This window comes from Procambarus clarkii, chromosome 7, assembly GCF_040958095.1.
Source record: "Procambarus clarkii isolate CNS0578487 chromosome 7, FALCON_Pclarkii_2.0, whole genome shotgun sequence".
In the NCBI taxonomy this organism is placed as follows: Eukaryota; Metazoa; Arthropoda; class Malacostraca; order Decapoda; family Cambaridae; genus Procambarus; species Procambarus clarkii.
In genome coordinates, this window is record NC_091156.1 from 9687984 (window position 1) to 9715550 (window position 27567).

The window sequence follows — 27567 nt, forward strand, 5'->3', positions numbered from 1 at the left end:
GTCGACCCTCCTACTGGACCCAGTTGATACCCAGAATGGACCAAGTCGATACTCCTACTGGACCCAGTCAATCTCCTTACTGGGGATCCCGTTATGAGGATCGACTGGGTCCAGTCGGGGGATCGACTGGGTCCAGTTGGGGGATCGACTGGTTCCAGTAGGAGGATCGACTGGGTCCAGTCGGGGAAACGACTGGGTCCAGTAGGAGGATCGACTGGGTCCTGTAGGAGGATCGACTGAGTCCAGTAGGGGGATTGACTGGGCCCAGCAGGAGGTTAGTGAATAGAAGCCTTACGTGATAGGAAACGTGCCTAACCTTTTCTGCCCCTCCATGAAAAGAAGAAAGATGAAACATTTTAAATAGCTCAAGAATTCCTTTTTTTGCGATTAAATCAGAATAAATTGGAAATACGCTTAAATCTTCATTGTCAAGGTAATGAAATTCTTTATTTGATGTTCTCATCGTAGCGACAATTAATGACTATTTACACAGTACTGTGTTTTAGTAGGTTATAAGCTATCTGGAATGCAAAAGAGAAAATAAATGTCGTTGAAAATAAAATACGAAAACCAGTTTGATGTCGGTGAAGAGCTGTGGCGCCCATTGGTGGAGGGTTGTGACGTCACGTGTTGACATGTTCAAAACACTGAGACCCGCGCAGCCTGAGTGCCTCTACGGCTCCTGTTCAACCTAATTCTGCACACACAAGATTCTCCACGACTCCTACACAAGTTTCTCCTCTACTGCTCGTATACAAGTCTCTTGCATAGCCCCTAATCAAGAGTTGCTTTGTCACATTCTTCTTGGCAAGGTAGAAACATCAGCGTTGAACTTATTCTCCTCCAGCTTTTAGTAAACTGTAGTTCAGTTTCTGAATGGTGAATCCACTACCTACCTTGTGGGTGGTAGCAGGAGAATTGTAGACTCACAGGTTCCTGTAGTGTAGTAGGTTACGTCGTTGGTTTACAACCAAGGATTCCTGGTTCTATCCCCACGTTAGGACAAGTGATTGGGCAAAGTTTCCTTTCACCCGATATCGGTGTTCATCTAGCAGCAACTAGATACCTCCCACTTAGACAGGTATTGTGGACTGTATCCTAGGGATGGTCAGGTGTTTAGTCTAGTAGATATGGTAAAGAAAATAGGCTGGGAGTTACACACAGAGATCACACTAACGTGATGCATCAAATGAGCAAATCTCCCGGACGCAGGTTCGAATCCTCGTCACGGCCCTTGTGGATTTGTTCAGGCTGGGAGTTATTGTATTACACAACTGGATGTTGGAAAGTCGAAGTCCAAGAGCTGAAAAGCTCAATCCTGCATGCACATATAGGTGAATATATAACGAGTTTAGAATCTAGACCCAATATCTTAAAGATAAGCAAATTGCAGTCCCCAGTGGCACAGTGGTAAAACACTCGCCTGGTGTTTTGCGAGCACTTTGGCCTGGGTTCGTATCCTGGCCGGGGAGTATTTACTGGGTGCCAATCCTTTACTGTAGTATCTGTTCACCCAGCAGTGAATGGGTACCTGGTCATTAAACGATTTGGCGGGTCATATTCCAGGGAAAAAATTTGGATTAAGGACCTGCCCGAAACACTATACGTGCTAATGGCTTAAGAATGCAAGCACTCTTGTATTTATATAAATATATAAAACAAAAAATTCCATTGGTGTTAACCATTCACTCTTGGTTGCAGTGAAAGGGCAATCATCACATAAGCTTAGTGGCTGAATCCCAGTATTCAATTATCAAGGGAAGTTAATAGTTTCAAGTTGTTAGGAACAGGAAGTGTGTAAGACTTCTCAAGGCCCCCTTCTTGGGAATTTGAACCACAACAGTTCTCTGACACTTGGGTACCTATTTACTGCTAGGTGAGCAAGGGCATCAGGTGTAAGGTGAAATGCATAAATGTGTCCATCCTTCATAGATTTAATAGTACACTACATCCTTTTCAATATGAGTTATGGTTCTTGCCTATTTTCACCTCTTCAGAAATGATCAATATCTTTTTGGGGAAACAGTGCACATTTGTATAGATAATCTATTATGCCTGACTGCAAAGATCTGTTACTTCTGCAGGTGAGGCAGACACTTTTTCCCGACTCAAAATCTAACTGAAAAGTTAACTATATACTCTTGGCTACCCAGTATGATACAGGCATAAAAATTACATTCTTAGCCTTCCAGCAGAATATCTGGCATGCAGATTTTACTACCTTATAACAAAAATTCTGTACTAAATTTGCAAAATTGTATTTTTCCAACAACCACTTGTAAAGATAATGCTTTAACTCCTGTACTCTCCTCTTAACCATTAACCTATTGGTGTGATGTATTATTATTATCATGGGTTTTCTCGTATACATTTAAACCTCTTGGACAGTATCTAGTCAAATCATAGAACCCAATCAGTATCAACTTGCCTGCAATCCTTAGATTAGATTAGGAATTTCCTACATTTGCATATACTATGTTCAGAACAGGTACTGTAATTGGTTATGTGCTAATTATAAACCAATGTACTGTATAACTTGTAAATTATGTAAAGTACAGTCACATGGAAGAGCAAGGAATTGGCTGTACACTCAATTCTATTAATGTACTAAGTTTATCTATGTTAACCTGCTAAAGTGCTGATATTAATTTCTTTATTTTCCAGGTTAAGAAATAAGATGGGAGGGCTTACTAGTAGACACATAGAGGAGGTGGTGAATGTACCGGATGTGAAGGGCACACCCAAACAAACACATGTTTTGCGTACTGATCCACGCTCCCCTTCAGACTATATACCAAGAACTCCCATTACTGTAAGTTTTTCCTTGTTAAAAAATAGTAAATGGTGACACAGGTTGCTCAGGATCTTGGTCAACCTGCCACTGCATTCATATGCCGGGTTTTCTTTGCCAATATGACCATATGTAATATCTGGGCTAGATGCTTCTTGGGATCCAACAGTGTTGGCCTCTCATTAATTATTGGATGTCCATTGGCCTCGATGAGGATGGCACATAAATATGCTTTTGCACAGGTCCTCTTCACCTGCCATTTTCTCCCATGGGTAAGCCCAGTCTGCCTTTTTTATTTTACTATTCCTTTCTAGAAATGTCAGCCTCTTCTACTGAGGTACTAATCTGAGTAAGCTTTGTGAGCTACTGATACCCCCCCCCTCCTCCCAGCTTTCAAATGTTAAATATAATAAAACAATCTTTTCTGGTGGACCCTCTGTAGCTCCATGTGTCTACTACGTTTCCTTCTTGAACTCTCTATTCACCTAGTTGTGATTGAGGGGGTTGAGCTTTGCTCTTTCGGCCTGCCTCTCAACTGTTAATCAACTGTTTACTAACTACTTTTTTTTTCCCACACCAAAAGGGGGGGTTTGAGGGGGCTCAGTATGGGCAGTTCATGATTGAAGTGGAGGGTTAACCAGGACTGTGAACTGAGCCTCCATCTGGTAGTAGTCAAGCGCACCAAGGTGCACTTACCTCATGGCAATAAATGTTTACATTGGGGTTCATAATTTCCATCACATTGGAGTTTTTGTTGGACTTGAATTTTCTAGTTTTCCTGTTTTGGGTTGATCTCTGATTTGCAAGCTTCCCTAGTTTTAAAGAGCGAGCCAGATTCTGGTCTTGGGTTGCAGTAGTTAAGGACGAATCTTGGAGATCTGGTACAGTTAGCTAAAGTTTGCTGTTACCAGTGTCTAGCTGGGGAAGCTTCTGAGGGCATTTCATTATATTCAATGCTTGATTTAAAAAAAAATGCAAGGTTTCAATTTTTAATTTTTATTTTGGCTATAAGGACTTAAACATGAATCTCAAAAACTGTTGCCTGATGTATATACAATAAGAATCTTTAAAAAGTATCTTGACTTTTTCAAATGTTCCAAAACATTGCATCAACACTTTATTATTATTATTATTATTTATTATTATTATTAATTATTATTAATTATTATTATTATTATTATTATTTTTATTTATTTATTTATTTATTTATTTATATATACAGTACTGTACAAGAGTTCTTGCATTCTTGTAAAGTCACTAGCACGCATAGTGTTTCAAGCAGGTCTTTAATCCTAATTTTTCCCTGAATACGACCCGGCCAAATAGTATAACAACAAGGTTCCTATTCACTGCTGGGTGAACAGTGGTTACAGTTAACAATTGGTGCCCAGTCAATCCTCCCAGGCCAGGATATGAACCCAGGCTAAAGCACTCGAGAAGGGCCGGGCGAGTGTCTAACCACTGTGCCACAGGGACTTCTTTGCGTGGTACCTGGTACATTGTAGTGTAATATAGTTTTGGATAATTCCAAATTAATCTCTTGCATACCTCTACAACAAACTTGCATTCAAATGAGTTATACTTTACATTACAAAATTTAACCATTATACTTCCATAAATTTCTGATACGTTTTGTTACAGAATGAAGTCATCAATCATATTCTAATTCAAGATATTTTCAACAGGTTGCAGACACTCCAGTCAAAGGTGGTAATGGCACTCCTCGAGTTGTTAAAGCGCTCGCTATTGATCCTCGTTCCCCGAATGCTGAAGTGAGTAGTTATTGTCTACTAATACTGTTGGTTGGTTATTGAGATCTTAAAACTATACTTTAAGATTTGTCGTCATTCACCTAAAGCAGTAGAGTAGTTGGCCCAAGTTACCCCATGGTAACATTTTTGGAATGTCATAGCAGACAGCTTTCATAAGCACGTGTGTGCTCTGATTTTTTCATTAATAGCCGGTTACTGTACATTCTTTAAAAAACTGTTAGGGTGCCTTAAGAATGGATGTATAAATGTGTCTTTAGAGTTCTAACTTTGAAATGATTTAAGACATCTTGCTGATGTTGTATTGCACCTGCTTTCTTATATTGCACACCTTATAGTAAGAGGTGTTCTGATGCCAGTATGTTGACAGGTACTGTAATGTCTTATTAACCAGATGCATATTGAAACACCAGTGCATATTTACATTCTAACCAATAAAGTAACCTTATTTCATTTTAGTTATTTACCATTGTGTAATTGTATAGCAAGAAGACTTACAGATATTTGATTCAAACTAGCAATGTGCATCTTAAAATCATTTAATGTGTAAACTGGGCCATAATGGTGTAAAACTTGCACCACTTTGTACTCGTCCCCCTCAACACTATTCATAACGTAAGATATGCCAGCTCGGGTATACATTTCTCGAGTGACCTCGTTTTAATCTAATTGTACTAATTAAAAGTGAAGATGTGCCACAATTGTTTTCAGGGGAATATTTGCTATTTTATTAACACTTTGATGATTCGATTATTCTTTAGTCATCCACTACTTTAAGGTTTGTGTTCTAATAATGCTACTGCATCATCTGGTCTTAAATTTTTATACATTATTAAATGGCCCATAATTTCTACACCATGTTGATGTAGAATGATTAAAATACTGCTGTACATGTGTGTACAAAGTAGAACCACTGTTCTACTTCATAGCACGGCATTACAGTACAGTATTTTACAAATTTATTGAATAAATATTATTAGAGTAATTTTTACCCTTTCTACAGCAATACAGATTATCACTTATGTATATTTACATACCAATTCTTTGTCCATATAAATTGAAGGAAAATACAGTACAGTACTGTATTTTGAAACTTGAAACTCGGCAGTGCCTCACTCGTCTGGCATTTTGTTATCCATTTGTTTATTGCAGTACAGTATAACCAAGAACATTAGTTTCTGGACCGTTTTAAATCAAATTCTGTACTTGATTTTTACATAAACTTAGACAAGCCATATGCAGTTTAGTTTTTAGTTAACAAAGGTTCTTATTATTCATATTATAGTCTGTAAACATAATTATAAACTCATTGTATGAGTACATATAATGTTATTACTGGTATTATTCTGGTTAATTATGCCATGCAATTGTTAAACAAATTCCTCTTTGGCCAGGTAAATCGTACACCTATTGTTGTTGAGACCAGAGATGTGCGCCGTCGACCTTTCTCTCTCAAACCTTCCAGACTAGAACAGCTGGACTGCAAGTCTAGCGCCACCGATGACAGTGATGAGCACGATCCTAGATCACCTACAACAAAAGTGCCTCGAACACCTCTAGAAGAAAAAGAAGGGACATTCCATTTGAACTGTAAGCATATTTTTATTAACTCACACCAGTCTCCTGATTTTCAACCCAAACTTTACTTGTTCTTTATTCTCCACACACCATTAAATTCATCAAACAATTTAATGTGACCTTGAGCCAAGATCAATAAAAGTTCTTCAAGTAATCATGACACTGGTGTTATTTGTTGAAGAAAAATTATTACAGTAGCCTTCTCCATTTTCCTTTCCCCAATTGTTTCTGATTTCATGACCAAACCCATAACTTTAGTCAGTTGGAATTTTTTGTTATTTCCTTTATTTTTCTGGTGGTTGTGATATGTGGCACCTGTCTCAAACTGCAGTAGGTTACTGACTGTACATAAAGTCCACAACCTCCATCTCCTTTGCCATACCTGTGGAGTCTGCTGCCTCCCTCTTCCCTGCCACAGTGGACATAACCAGGCTCCACAAGAAGGACCTCGGGAACCCCTCCCCCTCCCTCTAGGAAGCAGGAAAGCTATCACTGTGAGGAAGTGGAAACAAAATTATGAGGGGCCTAAAATGTGCCTCGAGAAAACAAATCACTGTAACCTCTCTACCACACCTGTGAAGTCTATACTGTACATCTATTGTCAACAATAAGTGTGAGCCAGAGGTCCTTGGTAGTTAAGTGCTGATAAGACAAACATAACTTTAGCAGATGTGAAGAAATTAGAAAAAGATGAAGAGAAAAATACAGTATTCACTGTAAACAAGATCTTAAGGAGGGAGTCGAGATGGATGAGGGAAAAAGGGCTATTATGATAAAAAATTTAAGAACATGCAACTAAATTTGAGTGTATTGGAGGAAGTCATGATTCCAGGTCCTGTTACTGAAGTGGTGGTGACCTCGCAGCTTGTTGTTGACAACATTAGTGATACAGTACGTGTCCTGTTGTTGTCCTCGTGTTGCTCTCATACTTGTGTGATTTTAATGAGTGTATTAAAGAATGTTACGTTGTAAGAACTACATAATTGATCTAAGATTAAATAAGAACAAAATTTAATTTACATGAGTGATGAGAGGCCCATACCTGTCCCGACAAAGGTCAATGGAAATGACTACATGTCAAATCTCGCTCCAAGACACCCCATAATAGAACATTCCACCTACAATCACATTTAAAACAACCGTTGATAGGCAATATACAAAACCAACCTAACTCGGAAGTTTAATCAGAGATAAATCCCGGAAGCAGACTTGGCAGCATTGATAAATAGATCTCGAGTCCAAGGAAGAATCTGAATCACCCACAAAGGATTAGATTATTATTGAATAAGTACAGTAGTTTCCCAGTAGAAACCCTCACTTCGTCCCCCAGTCTTACCAACTTCTAGACATGGGTATGTCAGTCTGGAATTGAGGGCTTCTAGTAATTTTCATAAAAATGCTGTTAAACTGATTATAGTTCAATACTAATACTGTAATCTATTATCCTTTTTTTAAATTTTGTGTGTACATTTGCAACCTTCCATAATTCTGCGATAACATAGACAAAGCTTATATAGTATCAACCAAATTAACAGATTCATATATTTCAGCATTTGATGAGCAAGAACCAACAAATAAAAATGATAGCAATAATACCACCGAGAAAGAAGACAACAAGCAGAGTACGGAAGAACAAGACACCTCTACGAAGAAGCTTCTCCCAAGTGATGTGTCCTCAGACAAGGTGGGTTACAAAGGAAGCTATATACTTAGTGCAATGATTGTGGTTCCAGGTCAAATGTAACACATTTCTATATTGTGAAGGTTAACATTAAGCATTTGATTTTTTTTTTTTTTCCTGTTAACATGTTAAGTGTATATTTATATAATTGTGAGTGAGTTATAATACAATACCTCCTGCTTTCACTAAATCTATTTACTATTGTGACCTGTTTGCAGCCTAATGTTCATTATCAGTGTTCAGATTTGACACCTATGTATAGACTGTGGGCAAGACGCACACAAAATGTCCAGTGTGACTACCAGGATCAGGTTGAGCTAGTTACCTGTGACTTGATTGCTGCAAGTGCCAAAGCTCCAAATCCTAATCACACTGTGTGCTACATAGTCTTCCTGACTTGGTGCCTTCTTTTGATGATTACTTATGAGTGCCATGTGTGAACTGTGCAAGCAGGGGCGAGGTCATGATCTCTCGCACTACATTATTGAATGTCCTGTCATTAGTACTTTTAGACTTGCAGGTATGAGATATCTAGTGCTTTGAAATTATTGTACTTTATCCAGTCTATTCTTGCGAAGATCCTCAAATAATCCAGCCCATCCTCCCATTTTGGTACAGTAGTACTTAAAGTAACGATGAGGACCATAGTATGTACACACTGACATACAACAAAATTAGAAATCAGCACTAAGATGGACAAACCAAAAAAACTTTTTTTCTATTTTACTTGTGTTGCTTTTGACAAACTAACCTAACGATCCTAGGCCTAATACACGACATCTGAGGCTTAATATAGTATATGTGTGTGTGTTATACTAGGCCTAGGAATATTTAAGTTTTTTTATCTTCATTTTTTTTTTTTTTTAAGAATTCCTTACTAGTCAGTATACTAAAAGCAAGGTACATACGAATTCGTGACTATTGACAATTGTCACAATAGGTACTATCTAAACAGGATGAGAAGTTGCATAATCCATGTAAAGTTCTACTAATGTTATCTAAATATTTTTCACCTGTGTAATCTCTCTCTCTCTCCCCCCTACACATTGTCACCTACATGAATGTTTATTTGGGTCTCCATTTAATCAGATGGTTTTTGTGCGGGGCCGAGTGACATTTGATTGTAAATTATAGTTATTTTATTTTGTCACTTTTAAGGGACAGTCATGCCATAATGAGAATGTAAAATATAAAAGTGAAAATCATGTTATTTAGATAGTGTCATATAAGATAATCTGTAAAGACACCAGTCTTTTAAAGTGGACAGCATAACAATTTGAGTTACACTGTATTGTTTCAGGTGCGCCGCCCACTGATGTCTGTGCAAAATGTGGTGAACGGCACGCCTCGTGGTCTGCTTCAAGCTAAACAGTGCAAAAATGTAGAAGAAGAATATAACAAGAACCACAAGATCATTCTAGGGCAGCTATCTGGCCAGGAAAACACGGTTGCTTCCAGCACAGAGTTTGTTGAAAATATTTAGACTTTTTGTACAAGATTAAATATAGAGATGAAGGAAATACTCCATACTTGGACCAGTCAGTATTTTAATAATCATATTTAACATTTCTTGAGTTTTAGCAGTATAAATGAGTTAAATTGAAGAGCTCCTTGCATTATTACTTATGCAAATCAATAACTAGCTACTTTGTTCCGTCATTCACTTCTGTTTCCAAATGAAAAAGGTAGCTTATAGAGCTTAATCATTTTCCATTTGTGACGGGTGAAAGAAAATAAAAAATGTACGACATTTATTTTTGAATCGACCCTAATCATGAGTTCATTACCACATTAAGTACCTTTCAATGGTCTCCTAAAATATTTCTTGGGTTCTTTGCAAGATTGTTAAAGAGCAGGTTTTGAACTTGATATATTGCTAGGTTGTTGAATAGAGCTCAAATTGCTGACAACATTGTACAGAAATACGAAGAAGGCAGACTTCACTGATTTTGCCCAGTGGCTTTATGAAATCTGCCAGATGCACACCTTCAGTTGATTGGTCATGCCCCAACTTTTCCATATTTCAGACGTATGAGCAATTAAATATTTCATATTTTCCTAACGATTTGGCTTGTATTTACACATCACCAAAATGTTAGTTTCCACCCACTGGTTTTGTTGTATATGATGGGCTCAAGTTCTGTATGTAGTTCATTTAGTAAAGCATCCTGATGCAACATTCATTAATTTTATTGATAAGGGGCACACACTTGTACAGTATTTACTGTATAATTTTTTTTATATCTAGACTAAGTTTCTCCTTCAAATACTGTCCCCCAATTATGAATGGTTTTAAGCACAACCTTGCTGTGAATGACAATTCTTTTTTACGTCTCGTGAACAACTCTATTGGTTTCGTTGCAGGTATTAGTGTTTACCATCTGTCATGTTGAAAAAACAAAACATTACTGGTTCTCTTTTGTTAGCATTTATCTTTATTGCATTGTCTAATGAAGCATGCAGTCTGTAAGGTTTGGGAAAGATTCATTAATATATTAGAACATCTTTAGGTTACTGTTGGCTATAAATCTTTAATTCCCTGATAAATAATCCGATTTCTATTATTTTATCCCATTGTGATGCAAGTTAGAAGAAATAATTTTTTATAGATGGGTTTTCTGTAGACTTTAAACTGGTCACTTCCTTTCATTATTAGGAAAAGCTTTTTTTTTCTACACACTATTTATAATAAACTATGTAGCAGGTTTTTCATTGGCATCATAAAATTATATAGGTAGATCATGATGGCATGATCAACATAGCAAAACCTTTTATAGTCCTAGGAATGAAAGTGGAGGATATTGTACAGTAATTTCATGTGATTAAATTAATTAGCTAAGTGTGTCAAACTGAGAGACCCAATTATCAACAGAACTCATAACTGTAGCAGTAGTAATTTTAGTATGTAGCTTCTAAGGTTGATAATTCCATTACATTGTAGAACAACATATCTGAGTTATCTCAAGGATTTTTTCTTGACATTTGGCAAATAGTAAGGTGACATCAAGACAAGCTAACATTTTATTTTTAATGTGTAGAAATTGTGTAGTAAATCTCCAATAGGCTTAATGTGAATCATGGGTAACAGCAATTTCAATAAAGGTTTTCTAAAAAGATTAAAAATCTATCAACTATTTACCAGACTGCAGTAGTAATTCTGACTAATTGTAGTGGAAAACCACCTAGAAACTTTGATGCAAAGATTTATGAATGCGCTCCATCTATAATACCGAGATAATGCCCTATGACTTAAGAATGCTAAGCTCATCAAAGACGAAAACATCAGATGAAAGTGTACTGTAACCACAACCATCAAACTACACCATTGGATAGAATCAAAAACACTAGCAACTGGTAGTAAAGTTGCAAAATGTGTCCAAAAATTAATGTTTGATCTCTTGCATGTCAGGCCCTCCTCCCTCCCCCTTTTTTTAATTATGTTTTCCCATTTGATAAATGATAAAGCCCTATCAGTAGGTACTCAGCTTCTTTAAAAAATTAATACCCCTGGTTAAGTCATAAGATGCTGTGACCAATTGTGGCTTATCTAAAGGAAGTGGCATAAAACCATAATGGAACTATTATTAATTTTATGACTTTGGGAAAGTGGTACAACAATGGCTTGGCATTTGGAAGGGGTGCAAACTGGTTAAAAGGTTAAGAATCACTGCAGCTTCAAGGATCAATCACACATAATAATAATAATGGCTGAGGAAAACAAAATGTTCATTTGTGTAATATTGAAGTATGATAAACAATAAAATTATCAATTTAGTTGCAAAAATGTAAAAAATTAGTAACCCTTTTGTGTGTGTGTTGTCAGTATCAAGTATTTGATCATTACACATATTATGGTATTGCAAAACAACTTTGCTTTTAATTTTGTGGAATTCAATGACGAGCCTTCAAGTCAGACATCAAATTGACTGTTTTAAAAAAAAATACTCACCTTTTTCAAATATTGATCTATAAATGATAGGGAAGCATGAACAATTTTCAACTTTGCATAATTTACTCAGAGGAAATTATCTACAATACATACAGTGATTAAGAAAACTTTAATACCAACAGTTTAACTCTTAAGTTATTTGCTTGCTAATTTTGATAGTTCTAAACCAAAAATATAATGTGAAAACATAGGTCCTTAGAAATATTTTTGACAACTGCTGCTAAAGAATAGAAAAAAATATTAGGTACATAACAAAATGAGCCAAGCATATGCCTGCCAACATACACTACTGTATTACATTCCAGAAACAATCATTTTAATCTCGTAAAATAATTATTGTACATGAAAAGTTTTCCTGTATTTTACCTTTCTTTAAAAATACAGAAAAATTTTACATTTCCAAGATTAGACGCTTCAACCTCTCTAAATATATTAAATCAATTCACACTAAATACGTTTAAAAATGTTAAGAGCTTTTGGGCCAAAACTTGGAAGATGAAGCACGGATTCCTTTCTTTGCAGGCCGTTTTTTATCATGGTCACGTGAATCCGATACCAGAGCCTCGTCTCCTTCCTGAGCTTGAGTCTTAAGGGAAGCTTTGATGTTCAAAACCTGTAAAGTACATCAAAGTATGCTTAGGGTAACATGTGATATTTACGAAATGTTTAGGTAATATTTAAAAAAAAAGCTAGTTTGTACTGTATTAAAAGTAACTACAATACATACTATAAATAATTGCATCACCTAACAACACCTGGATATAATACAATAATGTGTGCTTTGCTCCGAGGCTACTTGTCCCCTTCTACCAGCCAGAGGTGGTACAATATTGTATCGAGATCTTACCTTACAAATAGTGTACTCTCAACCTCTTGTATAATAAACTAATTCAGACTTGGCAGGACAAAGCTAATTTAAACTATTAATTTAGGCTCGGTGTAGCTTAACCCCTGCACTGCGCACCTGTTTTTGGCAAAAAAAACTTTATGGTGCAATTGTTAAGGACATATTTTTGTTAACTTTACCTGACCATTTATAAAGACAATGTCAAGATATTTCCAAACTCAACTATTTTTATTTCAAAACAGTGACAAAAACATAAAAAAAAAAAAATGCACAACTCTCAAAACGACATTTGTCGTTTGACGCAGTGCAGTGGTTAATAGCCTATTTCTGGCCTAATCAAATTGTATATTTAAGAAAGGACACTGCAGAGTATGCATTATGTAAGGCCATTTTTTTACAAATAAATATATTTGATGCTATTATAATGAAATTATAAAGGTGGATAATAATTTCATAAAACTGACAGAATACATAAAACTTGGTTACAGAGTAGTAATAAAGCACGTGATACATAGCTGCAAATTTTCAACATAATAAACTTTTCATGATTATTAAATGTTCTATCTCCCATCAAATTACCAAGAAAAACTAAATTAATGTTATTGACAAAAGAATAAACATATACATTATACAATTATAAGAGCTAATTGTAATCACAACAGCATGGCATATAAAAGTTCACAATTTATCAATTGGCATTATTCGATTACTAATTACATTGTGGCTGCTAACCACCACGTTGATTTCCAATGTCAAGGCATAGTGGAAATATCAGCGTTTGCTCGAGATTGCTTGTCATTTGTCTCACTAGCACATGTAAGGGGCTGATGCCATTTGATCTTGCTATGACTTGAGCATTATCTATTCTTTTCCCATATTACTCAATATAACTGATAAGAAATAAAGGACCAGAAAAGAATAAAAACTGGACATGTAGAACAGGGATAAAAAAAAGTAAGATAACCAACTTAAAACTTCACTACATGTGTGAGGAAGTTACCACACACACTTTATTAAACATACTTTAAGTACTAAACAGTAATACCATATACAAACCTTTTTCTGATAATACTCTAACTTCGTGTTAGGATGATGCATATATAGGTCTTGTATACAGTAGTGGAATGAAGTCTAGCAGTTAAGATAACTCATTTATGCAATGGTAGCTTTTATTTAATATTTAATTACAATAAATAAAACTTTAATCCATTCAAAGAAGCTAACATGATGGAAATAGTCTATTAGTTCTCAATCAAAATGTCACATACAGTAATTTCAGATTACTGTACTTTATTTTCATTAATCAAAAATACACACACAAATCACAATAGCATGATATATCAAATGAACAAATCCACAAGGGCACTTATGTTGTAATAAGGTTGTAATCTTGTATCCTAGTGAGGGCAGTAGCACTCCAGGTTGCAATTATTTTAACCATATCGTGGCACAGTTGACCAAGGCGCAGCTGGGAACATCTCGTGCATAGGTTCGAACCCTCATCACAGCCCTTGTGGATTTGTTAACTTCAAAAGTACTTACTTTTTACTTTACATTCTAAAAATAAACAAGAATTCCCTGAAAGATATAGGTCTACCAGTAATTAAATTTGGTACTCAAGCTCTGTTGCATTTACCAACTGAAAAGTTTCAACACAACCGATATGCAAAAAATATATATACACATAATACAAGTACTGTATATAAATAATAACGAAAATACTTCTTACCTCGGCTTCTAATGAATTGCGATGCTTAAGATGTTTTTCCTTGTCTGAATTAGCACGGGTGATCAGCTGATCAATATTAGTGAGCATGGTATCACATGTGTCGCACCAAGACTGTTGAACAATAAAACATTTACACTCCACCTTTTAGAATCACATTTTGAATTAAAAGTAACACTACACACAGAGATCACACTAACGTGATGCATCAAATGAACAAATCTACAAGGGCCGTGACGAGGATTCGATCCTGCGTCCGGGAGCATCCCAGACACTGCCTTAATCGACTGAGCTACGACAGGGTAAAAGGGTTTCAACCCTTTTACCCTGTCGTAGCTCAGTCGATTAAGGCAGTGTCTGGGATGCTCCCGGATGCAGGTTCGAATCCTCGTCACGGCCCTTGTGGATTTGTTCATTTAAAAGTAACACTCATTACCTTTTCACGGAAGAAACTGAAGTGGTGGAAAACTGGTATCTTTATACTGTTGGCAGTGAAAAAACCTAAGCTTGTTCAAGTTACTTAAAAGACAGACATTTTTTCTCAGCTATGTGATCTTGGGCACAACGTGGGATGGAAGTAACCCTATGATGTTGTCCGAGTTTACTTTAAGGTTGGACCACTTCTGAGTACTGTGATTGTGAATGATTATTCCAACACGTCAGTCTATGTATATAGTGCATGCAATTTAATGTCCCAAGCATAAAATTTGAGTTCCAAATTGTCCGTGTTGCATTGGCAGCCATTATTGTTAAGGTGGCCATTTTACCAGTGTTAAGGTTAGGTTGCGCCACGTCACCTGCGAACTGTCAGCAAGAGAAAGTACTCTGCGTAGATTTGCTCATGACCCCTCGTAGAGTAGACAATTATCCCATTTCAATGTGTAAATATATTTTTGTTTTATGTTTAATAAATAGATGTTAAGCGCATGGTGTTTCAAGAAATCCTTTCTCCCTCAGTAAACAATACTTTTCAGATTTGGTCCTATAAAGGTGTCACCCCCACTATTATCTAGCACTGAATCTTACAAATTCGATGAAACAACCTCCATTTTCCCTGCATCTCCAGGTGGGAATCAGACAACCTATATCTGGCAAGATCTCCTCAGGATCTTGTGCCGTTGCTCTAGGCACTTTACGTTGATACTTACTGTGAGTGACTTGTACGCCAGTCCGAGTCTAGCTGTACACAGTAGTGGTCCAACCTTAAAGTAAACTCGGACAGATGTACAATATAGAGCACCTCATCCGGCCACTTTACACGAGGTGCAGATCAGTGTACAAGATAAATCATGTCACTTAACATTAAAAAAGGAAACTGTAGGTGCCACAATCTCGGGAAAATTTAATAACACCTTTGACAAGTCAAAGAGAGGATTCCATGAATGCAATTATTCCTTTAACCACAAATAGGTAATTAGAAATCCCCACACAATGCATAAAACTATGTTTTATCACACATTATCCACAGAAATTTAAGTAATTCCTAATTAAACTGCTACATGATATTGTCAATAATGTAACACAAGGCCAAGAAAAATTAAGATCATATTGGCATTAAACTTCTATGAAGCATAATCCATTCCCAACTGTGAGGCTGAATATGTGTACCAATCTTATAATATATAATATAATTCTATTAGATGCACAATATCAAAACTTACAGTACCTGTAAAGTTGCTACAATGTTAGGCAAATCCTCTGGCTTTATGTCCCGGCCAATAGCATGATCAAGCTCCAATATGCCATTTTTTTGGTCCAGCTTTCCATGTATGATATCTGAAACAAACATTAGATTTGACTATATTATCTTCCTACATTTTACAAAATTAACTGATTTTATGGTAACCTTGCTATGTAGAGAAACACCAAGTAGAGACTAGACTAATAAATATAATACATGACATTTTACCCATATGACTTTACAGATAAAGCATCATTTGCTATTTAAGACGATTCTTGGCGTTTCTCTGCAGTTGTCAGCACTGTGTGTTTTACTACTAATCTTGTTAACAAGATTAGTAGTAAACCATGTTATATATTAAAATATATAACATGTACAAGATGCAATCAGACCTACTCATAGAAGGAAATCAATATGTAAAAGACCTGGGAATTATGATGTCTGATGACCTGACAATTTGATGAACATAAACAAGCAAATATTATAGCATCAGCCAGGAAAACCACAGGATAGATTTTGAAAACATTCAAATCCAGAGATCACACAGCAATGGTAACACTGTTTAAATCACTGGTGCTGTCACATCTTGAGTACTGCTCGGTACTCACTTCCCCCTTTCAGAGCAGGAGAGCTCTGTGAAACAAGAGGGAATACAGAATACATATATGGCATGCATAGACATGATAAAGCACCTAAACTATAAGAAATGTCCCAAAGCTGGAAAGGACATACTCTATATACTCTCTTCAATCTTGCAATTTATTAACTTCTGTAACACCTCTTCAAGACATCTGTATTCTATATATTCTCCTAACATTATTCATGCTTTTCAAAATGTCCATTTCTACATCTCTAATTATTGATTTTTCATGTTCATACCACACTGTCTGACACCTGTATATAAGAGCAGTCAAAAACTATCATTCCCTTCCTATCTTGTTTTATCAAACCAGGGCTTTCAATGTGCCAGCCACTTTTCTTCCAACTCACTCTACACAACATCACTTACACAAATATTTCTATCAATCATATATTTCATGTATTAAAACTAATCAACCACTTCTCCATTACTATTTATTTCAAACACTGCTAAATGAACTGTATCATCCATACCCATCAAATCTGATTAATTCCAATTATTCACATCGGACTCATTCACTAAGTTAATGTGTTCCTCTAATATTTTTAACCTGACTTTCTCTTTTCAGAATAGCCCACCCACAACCAAGTGACATCACACAACCCATATGTATACCTACATTAATTTCAAACTTCTCATTTTACCACGACTCTTACATGTGCACTACTTTTAATAATATAAAATCTTTTCACAGGGTTTCCAGAACTCTGCCAACTCCATAGATGCTCATCACTCCCTAGAGCCTTACAATTATTATTACTGTACTTATATTCTGGCAAACATTAACAAAATTCATTACAAATTTGCACTTTTTATTGCAGCTGATAAATACAGCTCTGAAGACTAGAGTTGTATAAATAAAAAAATGTGCCATTTGATTTTGGCAAGTAAAAAAATGTTAGATGGAAGCTACTTTACCTGTGTACATAGCCTCAATAATTAAGTCTTCCAACTCTCGTGTTGAGGCAAGACCCAGCTGGCTGCCAAGAGTTACTAGTGGGATGCTTTTCTGTCCTGTTGCCATTGAAACAATTGTTAGGTGTCGCAACTTGGTTAGCATTGTTGGAGTTAATGATGGAAACTTGGATGACTCTCTTGCATAGTCACCATAAATGCCATAGGCAAAAAGTTGTAGAAGTTCATAATACGGTGCATGTTGAGAATTATTTTTTAGCTATAAAGTAAAAAAAAATACAAATGTTTCAGACACAACACCATAAGAGCATGAACAACAGTAATTACAAATCTTTGATGACACTACTGTAGCTATTTTTCAATCACAGAAGAGGACTTGAGAATGTCATCCCAAGGCTGGCACATCTTGGGATATGAACAGGGAAGTGAAAAACATTGCAGGGTACTATAATGATCATAATAAAAACAATAAGCTGGGTGAACTTGAGCATATGGCAGAGGAAGGGGGACGCGGGGTGGTGGAGGAAGGGGGACGTGGGGTGGTGGAGGAAGGGGGACGCAGGGTGGTTGTGGAAAAGGAGGGAGTGATGAGGTAAGACCAGGGCATGGTGGAAGAGGGTAAATGGCGAGGAGGAATGAACTTTGGGGCACAAGGCTCAACATTGCAAACTTTTTGACTACAGATTTAAAATAATTCTAACATTTACTCTTTTGAAGTGAATTCCTACACTCTTAAAAAAAAAAAAAAAAAAGTGCCTAGATGACCTTAAACAATTTAAATGAATAAAAGCAGATACTGTACTACATTCTATAGAAGTAGGATAAGTTTGTACTTACATTTGTAATATTTGGCATATCCAAAAGTTCCCCAAACACATAGACTTCTGGTGCCTCCAGTACCTGTTTCACTAGTTGAACAGCAGCTGCTCCTTTTGCTTGTTTAGCCAATAAGATATATTGCTCAACTGGATTTGTCTGACTTGGCTTTTCCCCCATGGTTTTAGAATTACTAGGGTAAAACAAAATACAAAAATAACTCATCATAAACCTATAATTGTGAATTTTAGAGTAATATATATAATTAAAAAATTGACTATTAACACCACTATTTCAAACATCTTAATTTGGGAATGGGTGTGGGCTTAGGTGTGGCTTCAAATAGTTGTAGAACAGCTCGCTCTTCTACTGTATAAAGGTCGGCTAATAATACATATAACAAGTCCATTACTTCACTTAATCAAGCTCAGTTGTGAACACTCCATGGAAACTGGCATTCAGTGCCTCACATATTTCCTTGTCACTTTCTGTGACAAGGTTAAGTAGTGCAACTACCAGTATGCAGGAGCCACTGCTAAACGTTTCAAATGTTGATGCAGTCTAACACCAGATGAAAATGAAACTCATCAGTGATGAGTTTCAGTGAATATAAAGCAAGTACCTGTACAATTAAAGGAGATATATCAAGCCTATCTATATCTAGACTTTTAAAAGCCAAAATTCCTTAATTTCAGTAACCTAATCATGCAACTTTATACACTACAGAAACAGTTACAAATTACTACAGTAACAGCAAATGACTGCATCATTCACAGATAGATCTCTGAACTATCATTAAACAAACTTTACAGTTTGGTCCTAGGATTGTAACTCAGGTTCTACAGGATTTCTCTTATTTTACAACATGCTAAATTTTGTATATTAAAAACCAAAGTAATTTACGTATATACTGTGCAGTACATAACCCAAGTCAAAATATACTGTACAGGATTATTTGCCAATGATTAAAAAGTTATGTTAATGGTCCCAAGCTAAATACCATTTTTTACTTTTTGATATATTACCCTGAAAATATTTTTGAAGTAAAGACACCAACACTGCCAAGCAACATTCTAATATACAATTCTCCATTATTTTGAACTAAATTCCCAATACTGTACTGTAGTTCAGGTGGACTACAACTACACTCAAGCATCTCGCATATTCAATGAAAGGAGGCACTGAATATCTCCCGAGTTGTTAAGCCATCCCTAAATGCAGTTGAACTACTACACCCTTAACCACACTAAGGACTGGATCCAAAGAAGCAGAAACAAGACAATCCTGAGAATCCATTTCCAAAAGGGAATGGAATGAGTGGACCTTCCCTCTTTTTAGGTAAGGGACTATTGGAAGGCAACTGGCTCACTGAACCCTGTGGGAGGACATACCAAAGCCTCATCCAGATCTCCACACATTCACAAACCATCATATGCAACCAGTGCAGCCTGCAGAAATTAATGCCCCTGACCAGCCAAAATCAGAATTCTCTGTAAAAAAAAACTACAGCACAGGAGGAAGGCATCATGGTACAGAAATTTTAGAGCATTTTAATAAAGAACCCTTAACCACAGCCATTCCAGTGGGTAGACCAGACAGGTTATAGGGTGAGGTATACCTGCAACCACTCGGGCTCCTGCCAGGAAAAGCCTATGCCTTTATAGTTCCAGATGAAGATGCTCCATAATATGGGGCACAACCACCTTAAACCTGGAGCAATTTGCAAAGCCAGAAAATCAATACATGCAACTGTTAGATCCTTGATTTTGTTTGCAAGTATATGATCACTAATAGACTTACACTAGCTTGCCTGGCTAAATATTACTTACCAAATATTAGTGTTTCCGAACATTGTACAGTACAGCATATGGCAAATCTAGCCGAATTAAAGGGTTAAAAAATGTCTAAATTAAGCAAATCTATTCACATGTAAATAAAAATGGGAAACTCCAATATTGCATATTTTAGAAATTGGTGTTAGAGATAGGTTGTAAAAATACCAGTTTTAGAAAATGTGAAAGTCTAGTGCCAAGAGTTACATGTAAAATGATTTCTCAAAAGTATGAGTGTCTAAATATTATTTTGTTCATATATTGCTTTAAGGTTTGTAAATTTTCCATCACTATGACAAGCAATTGATTTATGTGCACATTAACCCTTATTATTACTGCAGAGGAAGTTATTCATCAGGTGGGTTTCATCACCTGATGAAATCATTGGGGTTTCAAATTATCTAAAGTATTTTAAATTATTTATAGTTTTGGAACATTGCACCAGAACCAAGCTGTGTTGACAGTGCAGATAATCCCAATTATTCATGTATTGTATTTTTTGATTTTGTAGTAGATTTTTAAAATCTACTCCAAATTTTCAAATCTGTAGATTTGTTGAAATCTACACAGATTTTGCAAAACAAAATCAGACTGAGAATGGTATTGGTGCATTTACTGTATCATTGACTTGACACATTATTTGATTACTTGAATTTTCACCAACTACAAATACGAAGATTCTATCCAGTAATTTTGCCATTATGTTCAAGCCTTTCAAGAAGGCAAAATTCTTTAATTTCAGAAACCTAATCATGCAACTTTATACATTACAGAGACTGTTACACATTACTACAGTAATGTGTAACTGTCTCTGTAGTGTATAAAGAGACTAATGAGTGTATGGAAATGGAAATGACTAATGGAACTCTAGTGTATCTATCTGTGACTGCCACAGATACACTGTCTCTGTAGTGTATCTATCTGTGACTGCATCATTCACAGATAGATCTCTGAACTATCATTAAATTAAACTGGCCTAAATATTAAACTTTGTTTAACCCTAGACCAAAATGTGTGATTTGGGATATTGTACATATCATGATTTGTGGCTCTGGGGAACTCTTCAGTATGAGTGCATGTTTGTGGGAGCAAAAACCCATGTAAAAAAGAATTTGAAAAGATTATGAATATGTATGCAGGACATACATGTAGACATTGATATGTAGTACTGTATGTGTATCTGAATGTATATAGGTGAAAGAATTTTAAATTGTTCTTATATAAATATAATACAAGTACTGTAGTAGTAAAGAATTAATGAAAAATGCTGTATACTCAGGAATTCAGAAAAGAAATTGTTCAATAAGAAATAAAGTTAAGAAAAATGTCCAATACAAAATGAAGTAAAGAAAAATGTCCAATAAGAAATGAAGTAAAGAATAATGTCCAATAAGGAAAAAAGAAAAGACTGCTTAATAAATAACAAAATACAGTCTTCTGAGTAATAAAATTAAAACACTACATACACAACAAATTATGCAAAAAACAGTGTTTAAACTTAACCAAACCAACACATACTTGTCTTGTGTCGTCATGTCGGCGGCACTCATGGTCATGGAGGATGTGTTGGTGATACTGCCCTAATGAGAAATAAATCAATAACAAAACAAAATTAGGTTCAGAGCCACATACATAAAGAAATCTTAAGTTCCACGTCTGCACTTCCAGCAAAGCCCACGCAGAACAAAGCAAATGGTTAATTATCACAAAATGTCATTGGCCAAATATAAAGAAAAACTACTGTAATGTGTATCCTCTAGAATCCAGACCACTTAATAAAATCTTTTAAATAATGGCCAAATTATTTTGACAGATCAGGTCTACGAATCAAATTGAATCCAGACTCGCAGAAGCAATCACCGAAAATCTGGATCGACTATATACAGTACTGTAGTAATTTCTAGTGAATCATTTTTCCATACTGTATTTATACTGACGATGTGCTTTTAGTAGAACAATTATTTTTTTGTGTTTGTACCGTTTAATACAGGAACTATACTGTAAAGTTTATATAAACAAAATTTTTCTGCGGGCCCAGTACTGCCAACATATGCAACCAAACTATGTGATCATTCAATTTGTACTGATCACAATATGTTACTCCTTACTACTCAGGGAATTTAAAGTATTTTTATATTGATATTTATTTTGATATTTAAGTATTTGCAAGCTGAAAAGATGTCTTCCAGCAAATATAGTGTGGCTAAACTAAGCATGAAAAAGAAGTATTTTAACATTGACACATAAGGTAAATTTGCACAGAACATTTATCATGGGTAAGGAGTGAAGATGCTGGTAAACAAGTTTAGTGTTCATACTTGGACTGTCTCTGCAAAAAATCAAGGGAGAGAGTTCTGGTGGCAAAGATTGAGAGAAAAGTTCTCTTGGTATCAAATTTCAATGAGTTTGATCATACCATTTACAAGCACTGAACTACTGTTAGCTAGAATATGGATATCTTCATTAAGGTACTGTAATTAAAAATTAGAGATTTTATCATATTATTCTTATTATTAAGAAGTAATTATAATGCCTTATCACAGACATAACATATAAAAAACCCACACTTACGTATTTGGTATTTTATGTAAAGATTTAAGCTACACAAAGTCTTTCACATTCTCCTGAGTGCATGCATTATTAAGGTCTGAGTATATGGTAAGGATGAGACTTGCATCTTAACGATTAATACAGTCGCTACCCAGGATCCAGTCCTCTTGTTCTTCCTGACCTGATCACATCACCTCCATTCCCGACAGCCAATGATCAGAAGGTCAAGAAGAACATGAGGAACGGATCCTGGGTAGCAATTGTATTAGTTATTGAGATGCAAGTCTTGTCCAAGCCACGGACTCAGACCCTGATAATGCACTCGGGAAGGTGAAAGACTTGGTGTAGTTAAAATCTTTACATAAAATACACAAATACATAAGTATGGTTTTTATCTTATTATTATTATTATTAATGTTTGAGACACGGGGGCCTGTGTCCTACACTTTATACTGTATACCCATGAGCCTGTATACACACTTTAGGCTTATTTCAAGGTCTCCCAAAGGTCAAACTACTGACCCTCCCCAGGATGCAACCCCACAACAGTTGCCTAACTTCTGAGTACCTATTTACTGTTAGGTGAACAGAGCCATTGGGTGAAAGGAAATGTGCCCAACCATTTCTGTTCTGCCTGGGAATCAAACTTACGATTCATGATTGTGAGTTGAGAATGAAGCCAACTGTACTACGGGACCCTTAAAAGTTTAATGCCAATAGCATTTGACATTTCCAGGCAGTCACCCACCCAATTACTAACCAAACCTAATGTTGCTTAACTTACCTGATCTGACAAGAAGTGGTGTCCTCAACATGGTATGATCATTATTTTATATTTATACAGTACTCATCAAGAGTATGCACTGCCCTGCTCAAGGCAGCGCATATGTATTGAGAGAAAGAGAAAAAAAAATATTGACTTGTGGGTGAAAGATTTCAGACATGTATGCAACAGCTACATGGTGTCATGGCAGGCGTTAGTTTTGGGATGCTAACAATACCAGAGCCACTGGCCTCATGACTGTCATCGTGATCAGTTATGTGCTGCATTTTGCTTCGTAACCGTCTGTTGTTTTTAGCACTTTATAGCAGTTCATGTGGTCTGACATTGTTATTATGGCACCTACCAAGTAAATAAGCAAAGAAACCATTGTTCAGATAATTGATTTAAAGGAAGTAGGCCACTATGTAAAGAAATACGGTAAGTTAATTGTTGGGTGTAGCCAAGTTGACATGAAGTATTGTGCAAGTTCCCTGTGGGGGAACAGTGGTAATATGCCATCACAGAAGCATCATTCTGGATGTCCCTGGAAGACTTCAAAGTCTACCCTTGCTGTAACATGAAGGGTCCTCTCTAATAAATGTTTTAGAACATTCACATATCATGAAGACATCTTCCTGGGATGATCAGACCAATGTTTCTTGGGCGGCCTATCACAACGCATTCTCCTCGGAAACTCACACACAATATTTCCTCATATATTGACTTGGCTAGACCCAACAATTAACTTATTTCCTTATTTGGTGGCCTGCTTCATTTAAATCAATTATCTGACCAGTGGTTTCTTTGCTTATTTATTTGGTAAGCACAATAATAACAATATAATACCACCAACAACATTGTTATCTGCGATAAAACATGGCAAGATAAAAGGGCAAGACACAAACACAACTACTCACTATGAATGTCCGGGGACAACTAAGCATCCAAGCTGTGTGTTTCCAGGGAGGTAGCGCACACCATGATATGTACCTTGAGCATACTTTTGTCTACAATCTTTTACCCACAAGACCATTATTCTTTTTTTTTTGCCATAAATACGTGCCATCTCAAGCAGGGTAACACATACTTTTGATTAGTACTGTTTACACACATACACGTATATACATACTAGGAGGGGGGTACTCAGTGATGCCTGGGATAGTCTGTCTCTCATCCCCTACACCCCATGCCACCCCTCTTCACACATCCCCCATCTTCCCTTCATAAATTTGTAAAAGAATGAGATGAACTGTTTGATGAGATGAAGTCAAAAGAACAGTTGGATAGAAAAATAAGTATATTTTGTGAATACAAAATCAACAAAACAAAGAAAATTGGATTAATACGAGAGTAAATAGAATGTGAAAGTTTTAGTCAAGTAGAAAAAGGCAAAGGGAAAATAGGGAGAAAAGAAAAAAAAAAGGAAGTGCAGCAAGGAAACTGGTGGATGGGTAAATGGGAATGTTAAAGATAAATATTTGAGAATATTAATTGGTGAGAAGATTAAAAGAAGGGGAGAAAATTCTCATAAATTGCAATGGTGCAAGTAATGAGAGGTACTACTGTAATATGAACATGATTGAATTTGATTGAGTGACATGAGTGCAAGATAGTTTGACAGTCAATATATCTAGCGAGGTCTGTCATCCAGTTTTGTAAATGAAATTGTCACTTGCTAATGGATAAAATCTGTGACTTGCTGCAGCTATCAATTCTGTGGCAGAAGCCCAGCAACTGCTACCGACTTCCAATGAGGTATGCACTGGACCTCACCTCACACGGAGGTCACACTGCAATACTATCTTCTGACACTCACACGCACAATATATCTATGGTAGGTGCCCTTCTTATGCCTACCCCCTGATCATTCAAATAAAAATCATGTAGGGAAGAATATTTAATTCTACTTGTCTAAAGGCAAAACACCCATGATCATATTGGGCAATGATCACTGCATCAACATGCAGTGATCATTGCATCAACTGATCTAAGATCAATCAGGCATCCATCCAACATTGTTACCTACTTGAAGTGTTTTAAATAAAATACGCAAGTTACGGTAATATATCCTCTGCTTTACCATACCAAATAAAAAACCTGACCTAATCTCTCCATAATTTACGGGCTATTCATGCCCGTGCCACCTCTTGGGTGGCTTAATCTTCATCAATCTCTCCATAAAATTCAACAATTCAATTTAACAAGCCAACAAAAGTGTAGCTTGTTAATAAATGCGACCCATTCCTATTAGCATTCTAGGTCCTGAATGACTAGACAAACATTTCCAGAAACATTTACATACAACATTCACCACACCTAAATCAAAACTTTCTGATAACATATGCGCGCTAGAGTTTTACCTCACCACGACTGTTTTCTACTAAGATGTTGAAATTGCCGATGATTGGTAATTCCAGTATTGGGAAACAGTGGTCGCCTCCTGCCGCTACTCTCGTCTGGTAAACAAACACGCGCGCCATCTGTCGACCAAAGCACATATGAACCATTCATTAATCATTTAAAAATATATATATATATACTTTCAAGAATACGTGTAATACTAGATAAAAGCTCTTGTTTATAATTACATATTAATGGAAAAGTAAAAGATTTGAGTATAATGACCAATGAGTTTATGAGAGTACTTTTTTGATGTTTTTACATTCTTGGATAGCCATTAACACGCATAGCCTTTTGGGCAGGTCCTTTGTCTAACAGATAATCGTAAGTAGGGAATTTGAAGCAAAGTTTGAAGAATATTAACAGGTACATTGTAAGAAAATTTGAATAAAATTCATACGTACATTGTAGTAAAATTTTAGGATTATCAACAGGTACATTGTAGCATAATTTGAGGATTAATAGGTACATTGTAATAAAATTGCGTTCAAAATAACAGCTATGATGTAAGTTGATAGCAGTGATTACAATGGTGAAGTTAAATGGCTTTGGCACACATATATTGGGGGATTGGGTAGCACAAGATACAGTGCGAGTTTGAAGCACACGGTAGAAAATTATGAGGATGAAATTTGGTACTTTTTGGGTTTACTTTTGAATAAGGCATAGATTGGACAGCTTTTTAATTCGTTAGAAGAGTGAGTTCCACGGACTAGGTTCCTTTATTTGCATATTGTTTGCATAGATTTAGTTTGACTCTGGGGATATCAAAGATATATTTATTTATGGTGTGGTGATTATGGGTTCTATTACATCTGTCAAGGGAGAGTTTCAGATTTTGGATCTAGGAAGTTTTGTACATGTAAATGGCACAAGAGAATATGTGGAGTGAAATTGAAATTGAAATAAGTTTATTGAGGTAAAATACACACAAAGGGATGAGGTAGCTCAAGCTATTCTCACCCCGTTCAGTACATCGTGTTAATACATACATAGACACACATCACAAATAATAAACATATTACCGAAGATTCTGAGAGATAAACATATACATTCCTCCTTTACACAAGTAATGTGGAGTGAGTTTATGTTTAGTATGTTTAGGGATTTAAACAGAGATGCTGAGTGTTGTCTGAAAACCGAGTTTGTTATTGATCTGATTGCAGAGTTTTGCTGGGTGATGATGGGTTTTAGGTAGTTTGGAGTGGTTGAACCCCATGCACAGATACCGTATGTAAGATAGGGATAGATTAGCGCGTAGTATAATAAGAGGAGAGCAGAGTTTGGAACATATTATCTGATTTTAGAAAGTATACCAACCGTTTTTTAGATTTTTTTGGTTTTGTGTTGTATGTTGGTGCTGAAATTGAGTTTCTTCTCTATGCATAGGCCAAGAGGATAATAATATATGTAAAATATATATGTATAATAATATATTATTATAATATATTCCTTTCCACAACTTTTGCTTCAGCTATACTCACTTCCCGCTCGCTCAACGGGGATCTTATCATGTATATTGTATGTATATGTATATAAAACATGGGAGGCATATGAGGACAAGGCGTTGGAATCGAATGGAGTGAAGGAATGCGGTGTGCCCATCTCTTGAACGATCGGGAATCAAAC

General features: G+C 36.0%; 2 protein-coding genes across 6 annotated transcripts; one reads left to right on the forward strand and one right to left on the reverse strand.

The window, feature by feature from the left end:
• Nucleotides 1-614: 614 nt before the first annotated feature.
• On the forward strand, nt 615-10942 carry LOC123761351 (cell division cycle-associated protein 3). 2 transcript variants are annotated; one of them, XM_045747322.2, is made up of 6 exons: nt 615-812; nt 2665-2812; nt 4477-4563; nt 5955-6150; nt 7689-7822; nt 9120-10942. In XM_045747322.2, the coding sequence occupies exons 2-6, from the start codon at nt 2678-2680 to the stop codon at nt 9300-9302; spliced, it is 735 nt and encodes a 244-aa protein (XP_045603278.2). In that variant the 5' UTR covers nt 615-812; nt 2665-2677; the 3' UTR covers nt 9303-10942. The 2 variants fall into 2 exon arrangements, with proteins under 2 accessions (XP_045603278.2, XP_045603280.2); XM_045747324.2 differs by having other exon boundaries at nt 629-732; nt 9120-9569.
• Nucleotides 10496-26024, reverse strand: CSN7 (COP9 signalosome subunit 7). 4 transcript variants are annotated; one of them, XM_045747321.2, is made up of 7 exons: nt 25904-26024; nt 21744-21805; nt 18415-18586; nt 17581-17836; nt 16008-16117; nt 14345-14455; nt 10496-12381 (listed from the first exon to the last, which is right to left on the reverse strand). In XM_045747321.2, the coding sequence occupies exons 2-7, from the start codon at nt 21779-21781 to the stop codon at nt 12235-12237; spliced, it is 834 nt and encodes a 277-aa protein (XP_045603277.1). In that variant the 5' UTR covers nt 21782-21805; nt 25904-26024; the 3' UTR covers nt 10496-12234. The 4 variants fall into 4 exon arrangements, with proteins under 4 accessions (XP_045603277.1, XP_045603276.1, XP_069168753.1 ...); XM_045747320.2 differs by having other exon boundaries at nt 25899-26018; XM_069312652.1 differs by lacking the exon at nt 25904-26024 and adding an exon at nt 23560-23643.
• Nucleotides 26025-27567: the final 1543 nt, after the last annotated feature.